At 40.9% G+C, this 16,778-nt stretch overlaps 1 protein-coding gene and 1 pseudogene across 1 annotated transcript; both read left to right on the forward strand.

Moving 5' to 3' along the window:
• Positions 1-2,948: 2,948 nt before the first annotated feature.
• On the forward strand, positions 2,949-3,859 carry LOC117050476 (annotated as a pseudogene).
• Positions 3,860-8,411: 4,552 nt separating this feature from the next.
• On the forward strand, positions 8,412-15,770 carry LOC117050477 (mas-related G-protein coupled receptor member H-like). Its single transcript, XM_033156141.1, has 3 exons — positions 8,412-8,719; positions 8,755-8,871; positions 15,248-15,770. Exons 1-3 carry the CDS (start codon positions 8,412-8,414, stop codon positions 15,768-15,770), a joined length of 948 nt encoding a protein of 315 aa, XP_033012032.1.
• The last annotated feature ends 1,008 nt before the right edge of the window (positions 15,771-16,778 follow it).

Genomic DNA, 16,778 nt, shown 5'->3' on the forward strand with positions numbered 1-16,778 from the left:
TTTACAGCAAAAATTGTTCTCTATGTCTTTATTTTAGTTATTAGCATTTTTGGATCTATGGGGAATGGAACTGTCATCTGGTTTCTTGGTTTTTGCATGAAGAGGAATCCTTTCACCACTTTCATACTACATCTGGCTGTTGCTGACCTTGGGGTTCTCATTGGTTTATCTTCTTATTTGATTATGTACCATTTGATGTCATTCTCATCCGTACCTTTGAATATGTTTGTAGAGTTTTCCCAGTTTTTCTTGTTGTTCATGTACAACACTGGTCAATATCTGTTGACAGCCATTAGCATGGACAGGTGTGTTTCTGTTGTTTTCCCATTTTGGCACCGATGCCACCGACCACCACACTTTTCCACCCTTGTGTGTGCCACAATATGGATCATTTCTTTCCTGCTCACTGTAATCTGCTGGATTCTTTTTAGTTTTAATATTATGATGGACCTTCAATTCTACCAGCTTCTGATGAATGCTGTGCTTTTCCTCCCACTTATGGCTGTCTCCTCTCTGATCCTGTTTATAAAAGTTTGCTTTCGATCACAACAGAGGAAGAAGGGAAAAGCTTTAACAGCCATTCTACTTGCCCTCATCATCTTCCTCTTCTTAGCTTTCCCATTTACTTGCATTTTATTAATCAATTTTTTCACTCCACTTATAAACTATAAAATACCACTTGTTGCAATACCTGTTGGGCTCTTATGCAGCTGCCTGAATAGCAGTATTAATCCACTGATTTATTTCCTGATTGGGAGAAACAAGAGGGCTCGATCTAGGGAGAGCATGAAGGTCGTACTCCAGAGACTTTACAAAGAGGAGGAAGATTGCAGAGAGAAGCGAGAAGTTCCAGTACAATCCCGGATGTGAAGACTTCAAAATAGCTCAGAAAGCTTCCCTTTTTATCTCTTGGTGTAATTCTTGGTACTTGTTTTCTTCTGTACTCACTATTTTATTATTTTGGATTCATTTACTCTGTTAATTTTTGTCCTCGTTTTAACAGTATCGTTAAAAGCCCCTTGGATTGCCTATTTTGCAAGATAAATCTTTTATATGTTTTAGAAAATGAAATAAAAATAAATGCCGCTTCAACAGACTGTGAGTTGAGTGGGATGACTAAATGGTATAGAAAACAGATTCTTTTTTAAAATTAAATTTATTGAAAAGTTCAGCAATAATACATACATTTTATAAACACTCATTCAAACACTCTTTCATACATATGATAAAAACATTTATGCTTACATAAATCAGCACTTTATACGTATATAAACAAAACAGCAAAATTTCCCTTCAGCTGGAGCTCTGTGTTGATTGTACTAATATACAGGTGAAACTCGAAAAATTAGAATATCGTGGAAAGGTTCATTCTTTCAGTAATTCAACTTAAAAGGTAAAACTAATATTTGAAATAGACTCATGACATGCAAAGTAAGATATGTCAAGCCTTTATTTGTTATAATTGTGATGATTATGGCGTACAGCTGATGAGAACCCCAAATTAACAATTTCAACTTTGGGGTTTTCATCAGCTGTACTCCATAATCATCACAATTATAACAAGCAAAGGCTTGACATATCTCACTTTGCATGTCATGAGTCTATCTCATATATTAAACTCCAGTAGCTAATGAAAACAATTACTTACATAAATGGACTTTTCCACAATATTCTAATTTTTCGAGTTTCACCTGTATAAGAAGGCCCCGCACACCGAGCCCAGCAATTTTAGGCCGATCAGCTTGCTAGATGCCATTGGGAAAATCTACTCCGGGTACTTGCTAAACAAACTATCAAACTGGATGGAGAATGACAATATCATTGCCGATGAACAGGCGGGTTTTCGCCCTGGAAGATCTACAACAGATCAAATACTAACCTTGAATCATCTGGCGGAAAAGTATGCTGACGAAGCCCCAAAGGTTCTTCATGTGGCCTTTATTGACCTTAAACAGATGAGGAATCTTATCAATTTCTGCAAATCTTCAGATTACCTGCTTATTCCAGCACCACTTGCTGCTCCCACTCACCATGCCTGAGGGATGCTGATCCAAAGTTTTTGACAGGTATGTGAATAGCTAAATTTGATCTCATTCATTAGCAAAGGTAGGAGGGGATCTGTAGCTGAATGGCAATGCTGTGCACCATTGGAGATAGGTGAGCCAAGCTAAATCCCTGGTGTCTTGATTTAGAAGGATACCAGGTCGATAGCTGATGAAGATGGCAGGAATTTTTGGTTTCCATATCCAGTCAGAGCAGAAAGTACTAAGTGGATAGACTAAAGGTTTGTCTAATACATTCCACATTGTAAAAAATCTTGCTGTTTGGCTAATCTATTGTGGGTCTTTTTCTTATTTTCATATTTCTTATCAATCTCAATTTAACTTGAGTTGTTTTTATCCACTTTTGTTAAATATCACATTTTAATAATAATAAATTACACATGCCTTCCCAATTCACTCTGGTTTTTGTTTCCCCAACCACAAGAGCTGTTCAGCTCCTTCTCACACTCCTCTTCTTCACCACCCAACCACCCCACTCTCAATGTCTACGACAAAAGAGTTAATTTCAGATCTTAAGGCTGAGTCAGAGACCAAAAAATGAGAATTTGAGTTCTAAAATGATATGCTTACTGATGCTGTGCCTGCAGAATTTTTTAATTGGAGGGAAAATCCATAACCCATTGGTAAACTGCATTCTCCACACACACACCCCAGCCTTTGAAGCTGTTAAGTTTTGACAAACATTCCAATGAAAAATATTCCTAAATTGTTTGTTAGTTCATCAGTCATGAATTCCCACTATAGCATGTCTCTTTTGTTATTGTTTGAGTGTATCGCCTTACTATCGTTGAACTTCATAGCTATTTTTTTTTATCCACATTTATTTATTTTCTTCTTGTAGGAAGAGCCATGCAAGCATTAGTTCAAAAACAGAGATCCAGCAAGATGAGCAATGGTAGCCTGGGATCCTGGTCCACTTTGAATGCTTCATGGGAAGATATTGGAGCAGAAAATGGAACTGACCTCCTAAAACCCCAGGGTGGTTTTGATCATGAATCATCACTATATCATATAGCAGACATTATCTTCTTTCCCTTAATTCCAGTTATTAGCATTTTTGTATTTATGGGGAATGGAACCGTCATCTGGTTTCTTGGTTTTTGCATGAAGAGGAATCCATTCACCACTTTCATACTACATCTGGTTGCTGCTGACCTTGGGACACTCATATGCTTATCTTTACTTCTGATTATGAGAATTCTGAGTTCATATTCAGACGCAATTATCTATGTTTATGTGTTGATAATTGTTTGTTTTTCTTAATTTACAACACTGGTCAATATCTGTTGACAGCCATTAGCATGGACAGGTGTGTTTCTGTTGTCTTTCCCCTTTGTCATCGATGCCACCGACCACCACACTTTTCCACCCTTGTGTGTGCCTCAATATGGATCATTTCTTTCCTGCTCACTGTAATTGGCATTATACTTTCTATTTTTATTGTTACACTGAATCCCATTTTCCAACAGCTTCTAATGAATGCTATACTTTGCCTCCCACTCATGACTCTTTCCACTCTGGTCCTGTTTATAAAAGTTTACTTTAGATCACAACAGAGGAAGAAGGGAAAAGCTGTAACAGCCATCCTACTTGCCCTCCTCTTCTTCCTCTTCTTTTCTTTCCCATTTACTTGCATTTTATTAATCCAATTTTCCAGTAAAGATGTAAATGATACTGAAAAGATTATTGGGCTCTTATGCAGCTGCCTAAACATCAGTATTAACCCACTGATTTATTTCCTGGTTGGAAGAAAGAAACACAGTCGGTCAAGGGAGAACTTTAAGGTCATATTCTAGAGGGTTTTCAAGGAGGAGGAAGGTTGCAGAAAGAAGGAAAACATTCAGGTCCAAACCCAGATCTGATGACTGCAAAAAGGAAAGGAAAGGGAAGGGAAGGGAAGGGAAGGGAAGCAAGCCATGGAAAAGACTATGAACTGAAAGTGGAGACAACATCTTTATAACCAATGTTGGAATCTTACCACATGATATTGACAAACTGCTGAAGAACAGTTAAAAAAATAGTGAGTGGAGCCCTGAACAGCTAGCTGAAATCTTGATAAATCATCTCCTGTTTCTTTGGAGTTACATTCATTTCTGAAAATTCTCTGACCCCCCCCCCCCCACCATGCTTATTCCAGCACAGGATATTGTACTTCCTTCTGCATTCCACACTCCATCTCTGAAGATTGCTGATCAAGAGTTTCTCACAGGTATACAAATGTTTCAAGTTGATGCAGTTTATTTGCAAAAGCAAGAGGGGAACCGTAATTGGGTGGCAGAGGTGTGCATGCAGGAAGAATACTCTTGAAGAGATACCAGTTTCTTTGTGACTTAAAAGGCCTTCCTGTTATACTTTACTACAGTGTTTTTCAACCACTGTTCCGCGGCACACTAGTGTGCCGCGAGATGTTGCCTGGTGTGCCGTGGCAAAAATTGAAAAATTACTTTATATATAGTCAATATAGGCACAGAGTTAAATTTTTTAACATTTTCTAATGGTGGTGTGCCTCATTATTTTTTTCATGAAACAAGTGTGCCTTTGCCCAAAAAAGGTTGAAAAACACTGCTTTACTATATGCATCCTGTGAATAGAGAGCCCGGATGAGAGCAGACTAGGGTACAATAAACTGTAGATTAAAATGTCGTTGTTTTTTCATATGTGAGCCATGACTGATTGGATTATTTGTCTGTGTACAGTGGTACCTCGGGTTAAGAACTTAATTCGTTCTGGAGGTCCGTTCTTAACCTAAACAGTTCTTAACCTGAAGCACCACTTTAGCTAATGGGACCTCCCACTGCTGCTGCGCAGCCAGAGCATGATTTCTGTTCTTATCCTGAAGCAAAGTTCTTAACCTGAAGTGTTATTTCTGGGTTAGTGGAGTATGTAACCTGAAGCGTATGTAACCCGAGGTACCTCTGTATTTAACTTGTGGATATGGGAACAGACCCAGATGTGTTACTCTAAGAAACAAAATTGGATAAATACCGGTAGTAATAAAAGTTACGTATGCTCTTTGTCCCTGCTACTGTTGTTTTCCCAATACTGTACATTGCCTCACTTTTGTTATCCTACCAGATTGTAGGTACAAAACTGAGAACCAAGAAATCAAAGGAAGTCTTTAGATCCACAACTGAGATTCTTCTTGGTGCTCTGGCACAACTCTGTGACATCTGTTATCAGATTTCTGTTTCACACTTAACAGCTAAGTTCTGATTGTATCAGAATGGGAAATGGTGGTTAGTTTTGCAACTAGGTTGCAGCAAGAAGACAAAAGAGGAACTAGCGGCAGAAGGAACAGCACAGTTAGATGCACTTTGTGCATGCTTGAAATCCAAAGAAACACAAGATGTATACTTGGAACATAGAGGCAAATGTCTAGGGTTTTGGCTGGAACAATAGGTGAGTATTTCAAGTAACCAGTTCCCTGTTTCTTTGATGTCATTTCGCAAAATCCCATTGAGCTCAATGAGCATTGGGTTTATTTGAGGGTCCCCACTCCATTTGTGTCTTCCCCCCCAACTATTTTTTGATATATGTGTTGTGAAAATAAATAATGGCCATGTCTGCCCAATTCAAACAACACAAAATTTGAAATGTCTTCAGTCATGTCTATGGCTGACCCGGTAACATCCCATGGGAAGTATAAAAAACAGGTTCTCGGGGCTCCTCCATACTTCATTTGGCCTTCCATTTCCCACCAGGAAAACCCTCTCTTTACTGCTGAATCGAAACAAATGACATTGGGTTTTCTGCAGATTGCTGTTCATTCCAATTCAGAGGCAACGAGCATGTTTTTAAGGGGAAATCTCGACAGCAAAGGCAAGGTCACTCGGAGAGGTGCCTGGAATGTGCCTGGAAACTGTGTGAAACTTTGCCATTTTGGAATATGACTGGTGGAAGGGGGGACGATCCCTCAATTTGAACAATGAAAATAGCCACAACATGCCATGTTATTTACTGTACATAGATCTTTACATATGTGTGTGTGTGTGTGTGTGTGTGTGTGTCTGTGTGTGTGCCATCTCATCCAACCATTCCATTCTGTTCTGCTCTCCCACCTGGTTAACCATTGTCCACTTCTTAGTCATTCAAAAGGCCCCACCCATGCCCCCTTCCAAGTTCCATAGTTACACCTGTGGGGCTCCCTACACACCATGCATTCAAAGCATATTATCCCCTCCCCCCAAAAAAAGAATCCCAGGCACTGTAGTTTTCACCCTCACCCCGTTGCTCCCTGCAACTTATTTACTCACTTTTCTCAATGATGCTTCTCTATGACATCAAGACTTTGGAGACAAGAACCTATTCTTAAATTAGCTCTCTTGACAACCAATGGACAAATTTCTGCTTGCCACAGGGTGTTGCGTGTTTAGAACTTTTACCTTTCCCCAAATAAATTCACACAAGAGTCAGATATTTGGTTTGGTTTTTGGCAGAATATACGCCGCAATTTATTGATTACAACCAAGTGAGTGGTTGCATAGGTTCTGATTCAACTATCTCCCTGTACCCTGACAGGCAGTGCAGTCCCAAAGCCACATTTGTAGGACAGCCAAGGATGAACACCAGGGACAGCTGCTGGGAGGAGCCCCAATCAGCCGCCCTGATGTCCCCTGGACAAAACCCAAATGGCACCAGCCAATCAGCCAAGTGGGGAAAATTCCTACCGTGCCCCTGACCCAAAAGCAGGCTACACACAAAGACATAGCAAGGTCAAGCATAAGCCCTAAATATAGGGTCAGGTGACCAGGTGGCACCGTAACACATGCCCTCTTTAATGGAGGACCCGATTTCCCCCAAAGAATAACAGGGACTGTAGTTTTGACCCTCACCCAGTTCCTCCCTGCAACTTATTTACCGGTACTTACTTTTCTCAAGAATGCTTCTCTATGACATCAAGACTTTGGAAGCAAGAACCTCCTGTTTAATCAGCTCTCTTGACAACCAATGAACAAAATTCTTCTTACCACAGGATGTTGGCAAATTGCTTAAGAACAGATGAAGTGTTATGGGTGAAGTGTTACATCTTGCGGAGAGCTTGGCGATACATCTGTTTTCTCATCCTTGGGGTTGTAGTCAATTCTACCAATCTTCTGACTACCTCCTCATTCCAGCACATGATTTTGTGCTTCTTGCTGCCTCCAACTCACCTTGTCTTCAGACTGCTGATCAACAGTGGCTCACAGGTATGTGAATGTCTCAGGTTGACAGAGTACATTTGCAAAAGTGGGAGAGGAAGCAAAGGCAGAAGTGTACATGCATTGCAGGTTAAATCCCTGGAGAAGGGAATACTGGGCTGGAGAAACAAATCATCTGCCTCACAAGTGCTCTACAGTAGGGATACAACAGTTTACTGGTAGTGGCAATTGTCCTTCTTATGATAGGAAATGCTATATGAGAGACAAAGAATGGGGCTTGAGGAGGGTCAATAGGAGAGGAGTTAAAAATGACCCAATTTTCATCATAGGAATGTTCGTGGGTATGTCAATGTATTTGGGACTGAACAGAAGTGTCCCCATATCCCACAAAAAACAGGTTGCTCTTCAAAGTAGCCCCGAGTTGGGAAATTAAAGAGCTGGTGGGCCAGCAGAAAACCACAGGAGTGGAGACAACTGTTGCGTTACAGAGCTGTTTGTAGGTTTCCCTTAAGCATCTGTTTGGTCATTGTGAGACCAGGACAGTGGATTTCCCTTTGTTTTTATTTAATCTGGTCTTGTTAAATGTCACATTTTAATAATAATACAAACTTACACATCCCTTCCCAAAGCATCATTTTCTTATGTTTTTGTTTATGTTGAAAGCTTTCCAGTAAGGCTGGGGAACGCAGTCAGATGTGTGGGGTACCAATAATCATAATGGTTTTTGTTTTGCTGGTCACTATGACTGCTCAACTCCTTCTCCTGTTCCTCTTCTCCACTCCTGATTTGAAGCACTGAGCCCATCCAACCACCCACTCCCAGTGTTTAGGGCACAATACGTTAGTTTGAGATGTCAAGGATGACTCAGAGAGCAGAAAAGGGAATTTTAGTTCAAAAACGATGTGCTTACTGATGCTGTGCCTGCAGATTTTTTACTTGGAGGAAAAATCCACAACACATTGGCGAACTCCATTTCTCCCCTAAGCCTTTTAAACTGATAACTTGTGACTAACATCCCAATGAAAAATATTCCTAAAGTGTTTGTTTATCAGTCATGAATTCCTGCTATAGCATTTCTCTTTTATTATTGACTGAGTACCACACTTTAATATGGTCGGGCTTCGAAGCCAAAACAGACTTCACATTTCTTTATTTTCTCCTGGCAGGAGGAGCAGTGCAAGGAGTAGCTCAAAAGCAGAGATCCAGCAAGATGAGCAACCATAGCCTGGGATCCTGGTCCTCTTTGAATGCTTCATGGGAAGATATTGGAGCAGAAAATGGAACTGACCTCCTAAACCCCCAGGATGGTTTTGATCATGAATCGTCACTATATCCTACAGCATACATTATTCTCCTTGTCTTAATTCTTGTTATTAGCATTTTTGGACTTATGGGGAATGGAACTGTCATCTGGTTTCTTGGCTTTTGCATGAAGAGGAATCCTTTCACCATTTTCATACTACATCTGGCTGTTGCTGACCTTGGGACACTCATGTGCTTATGCTCTCTTATGATAATGTTTCTTCTGGAGTTATTTTCATTTCCCTATATAGATTTGTTCATGTATTTTTTATGTTTATGTACAACACTGGTCAATATCTGTTGACAGCCATTAGCATGGACAGGTGTGTTTCTGTTGTCTTCCCCCTTTGGCATCGATGTCACCGACTGTCGCGGGCCCTTCGCCCTGTACAGCCCACCCCCGGACGTTTTACGGTCTATGAGTGCTGCACCAACGACAAACAGTCCCCAGCTGCAGCCCCTCAGACTACTGGCTGGATCCTGCTTACTTCATTCACCACAGACGAGGATATTGTGAACTAAAAAGATGTTTATTGCGTACAAAGCTTGTGGTTGCTGATAAATAAAAGGTTGTTCAATAAGCTTATAACAGTTGTCCTATCCCGGCCTAATACCTCTAAATATTACCGGCCTAATACCTCTAATAGTAAACTAAATATCAATAACAATGCGTTTCACAATCTCTTTATCCTCTCTGCTAACATCCACCTAAGACTCTAAACTCCCAGCTCTATCTCTTGACTCACACTGCTCAACTCCAACTCTAACTCCCCGCACTTAACTGCCTCACTGCCCACTGGGAGGGGTGTTTTATACCCAGGCTAAGCCCGTCCCTGAGGGTTCTAACTGTCAGAAAAAATTAACCCCTACCTGGCATTGGGCTAGTTCTCCACATACCTCCCTCCTTTTTAGGTTTGTATCAGAGGAGTTACTAGCCAAAGTATCCCTCTGATACAAACAACATTTTTAAACATTAACATAAACAATACATTTTATAACTCTTACCTATATTACCTATCTATAACATAAACAGTTACATCTTCAGTAAAAGTACATCTGGTTGTGAACATTATATACATGCAATATTACATAGTACCAGTGACATGCAATATCGTTGTGGTGATGTCTTGTCTTCGGATCAGCCGTGGCTCCCTGGTTTTCGAGACAACGCATCAGCCACAATGTTCAGGGTTCCTTTTACTGATTTGATGGTGAAATCAAAGTCTTGCAAGATTAATGCCCACCTCATTAACTTGCTGTTGGTCTTCATGGATCGTAGCCAGATCAGCGGTGAGTGATCCGTACAAAGTTCAAATGTTCGTCCCCACAGATACGGCTTTAAACGTTGCAGAGCCCAGATGATGGCCAAACACTCTTTCTCGATCGTCGACAGATGTTTCTCCCGAGGCAACAACTTTTTGCTGAGGTAGACGACCGGATGTAGTTCGTCCTCAGCTCCCGGCTGGCATAACACAGTGCCAAGTCCATCATTAGACGCGTCAGTGTAGACCGTAAATGGCTTGCCAAAATCAGGTGTAGCTAGTATTGGTTGGGATATCAGTGCGTTCTTCAGCTTGTCAAAAGCAGTTTGACAGGCTGCTGTCCACGTGATGGGGTCTGTTATTTTTTTCCCTGTCAGACTAGACAAAGGAGCAGCTATTTCACTAAATTTGGGGATGAATTTACGATAATACCCCACCAGTCCCAAGAATGCCCTCACTTTCTTCTTGGTTGTGGGTTTCGGCCAGGTCGCGATGGCTTCTACTTTTGCAGATAAGGGTTTAATCTGCCCATCCCCAATCATATGACCCAAATATTTGATAGAACTGCCCCCAATGTGACATTTTGCCGCCTTGATGGTTAGGCCTGCCTCTTGGATTCTTTGTAGCACTATTTTTAAGTGCCCTTTATGCTCCTCCCAAGTTTTACTAAATATGGCGATATCGTCAAGATACGCAATTGTAAAGTCATATAACCCATTTAAAACTTTATCCATGAGGCGTTGGAAAGTGGCTGGTGCGTTTTTTAGACCGAACGCCATGACTGTAAATTCATATAAACCGATAGGACTTCTGAAAGCGGTCTTTTCCCTATCTTTTGGGTGCATTGGAATCTGATAGTATCCTTTTGTTAAGTCCAAACTAGATATGTATTTACAGCTTCCAATTTTCTCGATTAAATTGTCGAGCCTAGGCATAGGATAGGCATCTGATTTTGTCACATGGTTAAGACGGCGAAAATCCAGACAAAATCTTATAGTTCCATCGGGCTTATCTAATAAAAGAACAGGGGCTGCCCATGCACTGCTCGAAGGAACAATAATGCCTGCTTTTAAAATCTCCTGAACTTCCTCGGTTACAGTCTTTATATAATGGCCTGTAATCCTGTACGGAGCCAATGCAATGGGTTTGGCATCGCCCGTATCAATCTGATGCATTACCCCTTTAGCAATACCTGGTTTATTGCTGAACGTGGGTGCATAGTGTGTCAAAATTTGTTTTACATCTTCTTGTTGGGACTGCGTTAGTTGGGGGTCCAACTTAATGTCAGTTATTGGACAGGGTTTCTTCTCCCTTTCCCAACAAGGTATTGGCATGTCTTGGGGATCTTCTTTAATAGCAAATAATGACCACCCTTCTGCTTTATAATAAGGCTTTATCATGTTCACATGCACGACCCGCCTGCCTTCACCGTATTGAATTATATAGTTTACATCATTCATTTTTGAAATGATTTTAAAAGGACCTTCCCAGGTCAGTTGTAACTTATTCCCTTTTACTGGTCTGATTAATAAAATATCCTGTCCTGGCTCAAAAGATCTCACACGTGCCTTTTTGTCATACCAAACTTTCTGTTTGTGCTGAGCAACCTTGCAATGTTCTCCTGCCAGTTCTAGTGATCGTTTGAGAGTGTTTTGCAATTTAAATAGGTAATCAACTACATTCTCCGAATCTCCAACCGGCCGTCCTTCCCAATTAAATCTTAATAAATCTAGGGGACCCTTGACTTTTCTCCCAAACAATAATTCAAAGGGACTAAAACCCGTGCTTTCCTGGGGTATGGATCTATAAGCATATAATAAGGCTTGTATATTGTCATCCCAATCGTGAGGATGTTCCGTTACATATGCCCTCAGCATTCTTATCAGGCTTCCATTAAAACGTTCTGCCAAGCCGTTCGTCTGAGGGTGATAAGCGGTACTGGTGATATGTTTTATCCCACACCTCTCCCACAAACGCTGCATCAGTTTAGAGGTAAATGAGGCTCCAAGGTCTGTCACGATCTGTTCTGCAAACCCTAGCCGACACATATAACTTATTAGAGCTGAAGCCACTGTTTCAGTCTCCATGTTTCGTAATGGAATCGCTTCCGGATACCTAGTCGCAAAATCCACAATAGTCAATAAATAATGATGTCCCCTGCGACTGGCTTTTGGCAGTCGTCCAATAATATCTATTGCTAAGCGTTGGAAGGGTTGGGAAATTATTGGCAAGGGGCATAATTGTGCTTTCGTTTTATCTTGCCCATGTCCTTGTAATTGGCAAGTATGGCACGTTCGACAAAATAACTTTATTTGCTTGCCCATCCCAGGCCAAAAGAAATTTTGGGACACCCTTTGTTTGGTTCTGGTGATTCCCAAGTGACCTCCAAAGATACTGCCATGTGCATGTTGTATTATCTTGGTTCTGAATTCAGTAGGTACTATCAGTTGCCTGTGGATCTCATTACCCCCTCTATTAGGCTTTAAAAGAATCTCCCTGTATAGCAACCCATTGTTGACTATAAACCGCTCCGGGCTTTCAGGGGTTAATACTGTATTCACGGCTGTGGCTTGAAAATATTTCTGTAAATCTGTATCTAGTTTCTGCTTGGCTGCAAAACTAGCTGCTTGACTATTTGTAACTGGCATTATACTTGTATCTTGTGTCAGTTCAGCAATTGTATCAGGCCTTTCCTCCTGAGGTAACTGTCGCAGTTTTTGTGCCCTAGTTATTACAAATGCACTCTGTACATGGTCAAGTAGATCCCACCCGATTAACATTGGAGCTGGGATTTCTGGTGAAACTGCTACTTGCCATTTTCCAGACCATTGTTTATATGTCAGATTAACTAATGCGACTGGCAAGATTTCTGGCTGTTTTGATATTCCTTTTAAACTGATTGTTTTGCCTTTAATAAAGTCATCTGGCTTTAACAAATCAGGATGTACAATACTAATCTGAGACCCTGTGTCTTTTAAGCCTTTATATTGTTTACCATTCACCCAAATTTCTTCTCCTGTTTTGTGTAATAGCATGTCATCTTGTTGAATTATATAGCACCTCACAACTTGGGCCTCTGGTAACTCATCAGCCTCTGACTGGGCCTCGGTTGCCGTGGCAACCATGTTGGCAGTTGGCTCTGTCTCCACAGTTTGGACACAATATGTCTGCTTCTGAGGAATAGTATTTGCACTCCTAGTTCTGAGTTCAGTTCTACAGTCCAGTTGTCTATGGCCTTTTTTCCCACATTGCCAACAGATTAATTCAGGCCTTTTACCCTCACTATATTTATTTACTTTTCCCTCAGTCCCCCCCCCCCGTTGTCATAGGCGTGTTATGGGGAACATTTGCATTGGCGGAAAAAATTTTCTTGGCAGTTTCTGTGGTAAACTTTGTGGGCTGTTGCATTCTCTTAAACTTATTTGTTTCCCACTGTTTGTCCTTATATTTTGGGGCATCATAAGCGTGTTCTCGGATTTCATTTATTTCATCTGCCAGATTAGCAGCTTCCAGGATGGTTTTTGGGCGTCTTTCTTTAATTAAATACTTCAAATGACTATTAATCGTGTCATAAAATTGTTCTAATGCGATCACCTCTTTTATTTTCGCCACCGAATCGGCACCCTCCTGTTCTAGCCACTTGTTTAAATAATTTGTAGTTTTAGCTCCTAGTTGAGCAAATGTTTCCTCACGCACTTTTTTATTGTTCTAAACTTTTGTCTCAGTTGTTCTGCAGTAATTCCGAATCTAACATAAACCAACTGTTTAAATGCTTCAAAATCTTTAGATTGATCAGATGGCATTTGAGAATAAATCTCTGTTAATGTTCCACTAATACGCGCTCTCAGTATTTGCATTTTCTCCTCATCTTTTACTTCAAAATCTTCGCAAGCCCTCTCAAAAGAAATGATAAACGCTTCAGGATCGTCTTTATCTTTGAAGTCAGGGAATCTTTTTAAATCCACCCTGCTAGGATTTTGTGTGGAACTATTGTTGTTGTTTCTATTTTCTACAGCTGATAATTCAAGTCTTTTCATTTCTAGTAAATATTCTCTTTCTTCCCGTTCTCTTTCTCTCTCAATAGCTAAGGTCATTTCTTTCTCTTTCAGTTCTCTCTCTTTTTCCTCAGCTTGTAACTTTAAGGTCATTTCTTTCTCTTTCAGTGCCATTGCCTCTCTTTCTCTCTCTCTCTCTCTCTCTCAATATTTAATTCTCTCTCTTTTGCTTCAGCTTGTAATTTTTTCTCTCTTTCCTCAGCTTGCAATCTCATTTCTAATTCCTTCAGTTTATATTCTTGTTCTAGTTTCCATTTCTCAAATTCCTCTGAGGCTTTAAAACTCGTCCCCTCAGCAGGATTTTTGTTAACTGTTTCAGTACTGGTTTCCTCAATCTGGGAAACCCCATTTTCTTCTTCAGAGCTTTCTACTTGTGAGTCCCTAAGAGCTGTTTTTGTCTTCCTAGGTGGCATTTTCTATTTATTTGGTGGTATTATTTTTGTACTTAAATCAAGGATGTTTCAATTAAACTATTTCTCCAGGCTTAGTTTCCACAGCTTAGGTCCAAAGTCACGCCTAAAGTTACCTCAGTGCACTTTGTCCAGCGTACTTTTCCGACCTCTCACTATAAACCTTTCTGCCTGAAATAGTTTCAAACGCAATGTATCTTTGTAACTCTCTCACAATCTCACAGTCTTAGGCGCTATCACCACACCCTAGGGCCAGGTAATTCCTCTCTGAATTCCCCTTCTCCCTTTCCAGGTGTATGCGATCCCCTTCCTGACTAGATTGTAGAGTCTCACTGAAGTTTGCTTAAATCCTCTTTAAGCCTCACACTTCACACAATGCGTCACCCTTAAATCCTTCATGTACCTTGGCACTTCTTGCCAACACTTTAGATCTATCTTTGATCTCAATGTGACCACCACTTTATGACAATCTTTCATCCCGACGCTGCCACCACTTTAATGTCGCGGGCCCTTCGCCCTGTACAGCCCACCCCCGGACGTTTTACGGTCTATGAGTGCTGCACCAACGACAAACAGTCCCCAGCTGCAGCCCCTCAGACTACTGGCTGGATCCTGCTTACTTCATTCACCACAGACGAGGATATTGTGAACTAAAAAGATGTTTATTGCGTACAAAGCTTGTGGTTGCTGATAAATAAAAGGTTGTTCAATAAGCTTATAACAGTTGTCCTATCCTGGCCTAATACCTCTAAATATTACCGGCCTAATACCTCTAATAGTAAACTAAATATCAATAACAATGCGTTTCACAATCTCTTTATCCTCTCTGCTAACATCCACCTAAGACTCTAAACTCCCAGCTCTATCTCTTGACTCACACTGCTCAACTCCAACTCTAACTCCCCGCACTTAACTGCCTCACTGCCCACTGGGAGGGGTGTTTTATACCCAGGCTAAGCCCGCCCCTGAGGGTTCTAACTGTCAGAAAAAATTAACCCCTACCTGGCATTGGGCTAGTTCTCCACACCGACCACCACACTTTTCCACCCTTGTGTGTGCCACAATATGGATCTTTTCTTTCCTGCTCACTGTAATCTGCTGGATTCTTCCTAATTTTCTGCTTATCAAGGATGCCCTTTTCTACCACCTTCTAGTGAATGCTATACTTTGCCTCCCACTCATGACTGTTTCCACTCTGGTGCTGTTTATAAAAGTTTACTTTAGATCCCAACAGAGGAAGAGGGGAAAAGCTGTAAGAGCCATCCTACTTGCCCTCCTCTTCTTCCTCATCTTAGCTTTCCCATTTACTTGCATTTTATTAATCTTTCTTTCTAGTAATTTTGTAAACTATAATGCAATATTCATTGGGCCCTTATGCAGCTGCCTAAACAGCAGTGTTAACCCACTGATTTATTTCCTGGTTGGAAGAAAGAAACACAGTCGGTCAAGGGAGAGCTTGAAGGTCATATTCCAGAGGGTTTTCAAGGAGGAGGAAGATGGGAGAAAGAAGGGAGACATTCAGGTCCGAACCCAGTTCTGACGACTGCTAAAAAGAATCAAGCTGTGAAAAAGACTATGAACTGAAAGTGGAGACGATAGATTCATCTGTCACTGTTTATCTGTTTGCTTTTTAACACAAAGGCTTTAATAAAAAAGTTGTGCATGCTTGAAATCCAAAGAAACACAAGATGTATACTTGGAACATAGAGGCAAATGTCTAGGGTTTTGGCTGGAACAATTGGTGAGTATTTCAAGTAACCAGTTCCCTGTTTCGTTGATGTCATTTCACAAAATCCCATTGAGCTCAATGAGCATTGGGTTAATTTGAGGGTTCCCTCTCCATTTGTGTCTTCCCCCCAACTATTTCTTTGATATATCTGCTGCAAAAATCAATAATGGTCATATCTGCCCAATTCAAACTACACAATTTTGCAAATGTCTCCATTTATGTCTATGGCTGACCCTCTAACATCCCACGGGATGTATAAAAACAGGTTCTCAGCAAAGGCAAGGCCACTTGGACAGCAAAGGCAAGGAAAGTGCCTGGAAACTGTGCCTTTTGGAATGTGACTGGTGGAAGGATGGATGAGCCCTCAATTTAAACAATAAAAATAGCCACAACATGCCAAATTATTTACTGTACATAGAACTTTAGATACGTGTGTGTGTGTGTGTGTGTGTGTGATCTCATCCAACCATTCCATTCTGTTCTCCTCTGCCACCTGGTTAACCATTGTCTACTTCTTAGTCATTCAAAAGGCCCCTCCCATGCCCGCTTCCAGGTTCCATAGTTATGTACACACCATGCATTCAAAGCATATTATCCCCCCGCAAAAAAAGAAAGAATCCCAGGCACTGTAGTTTTCACCCTCACCCCATTGTTCCCTGCAACTTATTTACTCTCTTTTCTCAAGAATGCTTCTCTATGACATCAAGACTTTGGAGGCAAGAACCTCCTCTTAAATCATATTTCTTGACAACCAATGAACAATATTCTTCTTGCCACATGATGTTGACAAACTGCTTAAGAACTTCATCTGTAATGGGT

The sequence above is a fragment of the Lacerta agilis genome, chromosome 7, assembly GCF_009819535.1.
Source record: "Lacerta agilis isolate rLacAgi1 chromosome 7, rLacAgi1.pri, whole genome shotgun sequence".
Taxonomy (NCBI): domain Eukaryota; kingdom Metazoa; phylum Chordata; class Lepidosauria; order Squamata; family Lacertidae; genus Lacerta; species Lacerta agilis.